A 4,525-nucleotide genomic window follows, 5' to 3' on the forward strand; every position below is an offset into this window, starting at 1 on the left:
CTTTTTATTACTGCTGTTGTTGCTGTATTTTTTTCTTCCTCCTCTTTCTATTGATTTTGCAATATTATGTATTTTTTTTGTTTGATTTTTTTCTCCAAAAAAAATTATAAGAAAATAAATTAAGAATATGAAGAAGAAGAAGAAAAAGAAGAAGTAGCAGAAGATGAGGAGGAGAAGAGAGAGGAAGAGTTTTAAATTATACAGAACTTATCATAATACAAATACACCGAAAAATTTTTAAAATACACTGAAAGTTTTCCAAAATACACCGTAACGAGAATGGAATAGATTCATCATAATAATAATAATTCAAATTCAAAACTTACACAAAAAATTTGCTACAAATGCACAAAAATATTTCTTTTAATGCATTTTTTTCTTCTTTTTTTTCTTATTTCTTTCTTTTTTTAGTTAAATGAATGTAGGTTCATCGTCTTCTAAATGATTTTGCATCATTATGTATTTTTTCTTCTTCTTTATTTGATTTTTTTTTTGTTTTTATTCTTATTAAGAGAGAAAGTAATAAGAAGAAAATTGAGAAGGTAAAACAAGAAAAAGATGAATAAGAAAAAAAAAAAAGAAGATGATGATGATGATGATGAAAAAGAAGTAGCACTAGCAGAAAATGAGGAGGAGGAAGAGGAAGAGTTTTGAATTATACAAAATTTATCAGAATACAAATACACTGAAAATTTTCTAAAATACACCGAAAGTTTTCCAAAATACATCGAAACTAGAATAGAACAGATTCATCACAATAATAATTCAGATTCAGAACACTAAATTATCGACAAAAACACATCCAAATCAATTTTGGATCAGAAAATGTCATCAATATGGTAAAAATCTACGATAACAATAATAATAACAATAACAATAACGGCAATACGTATAAGAAGAAGAAGATGATGACTATAACAATGATGATCATGATGATGAAGATGGTGGAGGAAAAGGAGAAAAAGAAAGAAGGAGAAGAAATTCTAATGAAAAAAGAAAGAGGAAGAGGAGGAGGAGGTGGTGTTAGTGATGACGATAACAAAAGAAAAAAAATAAAAACGTGTGCAGCAGAAGCACAAAAAAAAAAAAACGTGTATGTATGAGTGTAAATGACTTATTGAACTTATTTGATTAATTAACTTGTATATAAAAATTTATTCTTTTAATATTACCTCATTAATAATATATATAAGATTATATACTCATATGAGACTTTTTATTTAAAAAAGTACAAACTAAAAATATAAATATAAATATATAATTTTTTATTTACAAAATTAAGCTGTTTAAATATTTATATTTTTAAAAAATATAAGCACCTCCCTAATAAACTTTATCAAATTAAACCTACCCTAAATGACTAAATCTATCTAAATTTTGATGCTATAAAAAGAATGAGTAGTAAACTATCAAATATTTTTTAATGATTGAGTTTCGAACAAAAATAACTTAAAAGATGAAAATAACAAAAAATATCATCAAAAACTTAAAAACATGACAAAAACGTCTCGATATGAAGTAAATAGTTTTGTCATTTTTTTTTATTTTGTAAGTGTATTTTTGTTCTTCTAGTTTTTGAATTATTTTTATGAAAGATTATTAAATCTTTTAGTGACATTCTTTTCTTCCCTAATTTGTAGAATCTAACCCAACAAAATTTAACGGAATTCACGAAATTCCAAAATTCCTTTTGTAGTTATTAAAAAAAAAAAAAAAAAGAAACCCGTCCTACTCAATATTGACTTGGAGAATCTATATAAAGAAAAGATTACCATTTCCCATCCTACACTTACAAGTTACAAACCCTACTACTTCTTCAACTAACTACTATCACTCCCATCAGATTCTCATAATTCCCTTATTCCCAAAAGAACTATCTTCTTCTTCTTCCATGGCATTACCAATCCCTCCTAATCCAATCTCAACTATAGACCCTGAAGCACCCCAGATCGCAAATGCAACCCCAATCTCAAACACAAACAACCCTTCATCTTCAGGGCCAGCTTTCATCGCCATGCAAAAAGTCAAAACTAACCTTGTCCTACGTTCTAAATGGGCGGAGCTTAACGGCGCCATGGGCGACCTTGGCACCTACATCCCCATCGTCCTCGCCCTCACCTTGTCTCGAAACCTTAACCTCGGCACCACCCTCATCTTCACCGGAATCTACAACATCGTCACCGGTGCAATCTACGGTGTCCCTATGCCCGTCCAGCCCATGAAGTCCATTGCCGCCGTTGCCCTCGCCGATCCCACCTTCTCCGTCCCGGAGATCATGGCCTCCGGGATCCTAACCGGAGCCGTGTTGCTTGTACTAGGCCTGACCGGCCTTATGCAACTGGCATACACCCTCATTCCGCTCAGCGTCGTGAGGGGTATCCAGCTGGCACAAGGACTTTCCTTCGCTTTGACAGCTGTCAAATACGTGAGGAAGGTCCAAGATTTGCCAAAATCGAAATCTTTAGAGGAAAGAAACTGGCTTGGTTTTGATGGATTAGTTTTGGCCATTGCTTGTGTTTGTTTCATTGTTGTTGTCAACGGCGCCGGTGACAAAGATCGTAGTTGCGGTGGTGGCGTTGGTGGTGGTGATGTTGAAAGTGAACGTAATAGTAATAGTAATTTTGATAGCAATGCTAGCGTAATTGTTGTTGTTGGTGATGATAGTGACGAAGGAAGAACGAGTAGAATTGGGAGAAGAGTGAAGAACGTTGTGTTTTCTTTGCCTTCTGCGTTTATTGTGTTTGTTTTGGGTGTGATTTTAGCCTTTGTGAGAAGACCCCAAGTTGTTCGCGAGATTAAGTTAGGACCTTCTTCAATTGAAGTTGTCAAGTTTACTAAGCATGCTTGGAAGGAAGGTTTCGTAAAAGGTACAACTAATTTATATTCATGTTTAATTTGCATCAAATATTGTTGTCCATTAATCAACTTGGGTTAGTTTGGTCCGCTCAAATAAGTGTTGGGAGTTAGAATTTTATACTGTACACAGCAATTTATTGGCCAAAAATAAATTTTTGAATGAAACTCCATTCCTTAACGTATTAATCTTGATCTGTCAAAATGAGGCATAATTCTATCATGTATTCGTGTCAATGAGTAGTTGCATAAATTTTATCTAACTTGCTTTTTTTTGGTAAGTTTTGATTTTTTAAAAGTTAGTTATGTTATATCTTTTAAATTAAATATTAATTTTTAACTTTTTTGTAAATAGACATCACATAGCATTCACCATTATTTTAATCTAATAGTACTTTGTGCAATAATTTACAGGTACGATTCCTCAGCTTCCCTTGTCAATTCTAAACTCAGTGATCGCGGTTTGCAAGCTGACTTCGGACTTGTTCCCGGGAAAAGACTTCTCGGCGACGTCGCTGTCGGTGACGGTGGGGCTCATGAACCTAGCCGGAGGGTGGTTTGGTGCCATGCCATGTTGCCACGGTGCTGGTGGCTTAGCAGGGCAATACAAATTTGGAGGGAGGAGTGGAGGGTGTGTGGCAATTCTTGGAGCAGCAAAATTGGTTTTGGGTTTTGTTTTGGGAAGTTCATTGGCCCATATATTCAATCAATTCCCAGTGGGAATCTTGGGAGTTTTGCTTTTATTTGCAGGGATTGAACTTGCAATGGCTTCAAGGGATATGAAGAACAAACAAGATTCCTTTGTGATGCTTATTTGCACAGCTGTTTCACTTGTTGGATCAAGTGCTGCTCTTGGATTCCTTTCTGGAATGCTTGTTTTTCTTATTCTTAGGCTTAGAGATTGGACAAAGGGTAAACCACTTTCTAGTTTTTGGTTGCGCGGAAGCCCTCGCCTTTGAACAATAATTTAACTAATTAAGTCACAGATTATCATCTAGTGCTTAATTAACCATATGTTCAACGGACAAAACGCCTCTTTACAATTCAAAAATTTTAAATTAATCCCAACTATTTAAGTGATTGGTCTAAACGACGGTGACCTGTTGATGTTTCAGGAATCACTTAGACACCATAGTTGGATATTATTTAAAAAATTTTAAATTATTAAAAAATACTTTGTCCTTTAAACAAATGGTTAGGATCGAAAATAGTATTTACAATTAATTATAAGTGTAATTACTTATTTATAGTGTTTTCTTTATGTTTTTTTTTTGTTTGTATTTGTACGATGTATCTGTACAAGGTGATTTGTATGAACTTCAATTGTTGTACGCTTTTGTTTCCGTACTGTGGCTTGAGTACATGATTCCATGTTAAAGTGATATGTACAATGTAATGTTTGTTACTATATTATTTAATAAAAAAAGTTTGGGTTATTTACGCATCGAAATCAAGAGATTTTAGAGATACATAAATCACATCAGAATTGAAAGGTGATAACTTAAAAAAGAATGTTTATCTAATAAAAGCTTTATTAAAAAAATTGATATGGTTTAATTATTTCACAAAGCCTTAATAAATATTGACTTAATTGGGTGTATTGTTCATGATGTCTGTGGTTGGAATATTGCTTTTATACATGACATTAAAGTAGCAAAAATTAGAAAAGAAA

At 33.0% G+C, this 4,525-nt stretch overlaps 1 protein-coding gene across 1 annotated transcript; it reads left to right on the plus strand.

Moving 5' to 3' along the window:
- Nucleotides 1-1,776: 1,776 nt before the first annotated feature.
- Nucleotides 1,777-4,303, plus strand: LOC112772749 (molybdate transporter 1). The gene is made up of 2 exons (XM_025817750.3): nt 1,777-2,867; nt 3,268-4,303. The coding sequence occupies exons 1-2, from the start codon at nt 1,892-1,894 to the stop codon at nt 3,810-3,812; spliced, it is 1,521 nt and encodes a 506-aa protein (XP_025673535.1). The 5' UTR covers nt 1,777-1,891; the 3' UTR covers nt 3,813-4,303.
- The last annotated feature ends 222 nt before the right edge of the window (nt 4,304-4,525 follow it).

This window comes from Arachis hypogaea, chromosome 18 (assembly GCF_003086295.3).
Source record: "Arachis hypogaea cultivar Tifrunner chromosome 18, arahy.Tifrunner.gnm2.J5K5, whole genome shotgun sequence".
NCBI lineage: Eukaryota > Viridiplantae > Streptophyta > Magnoliopsida > Fabales > Fabaceae > Arachis > Arachis hypogaea.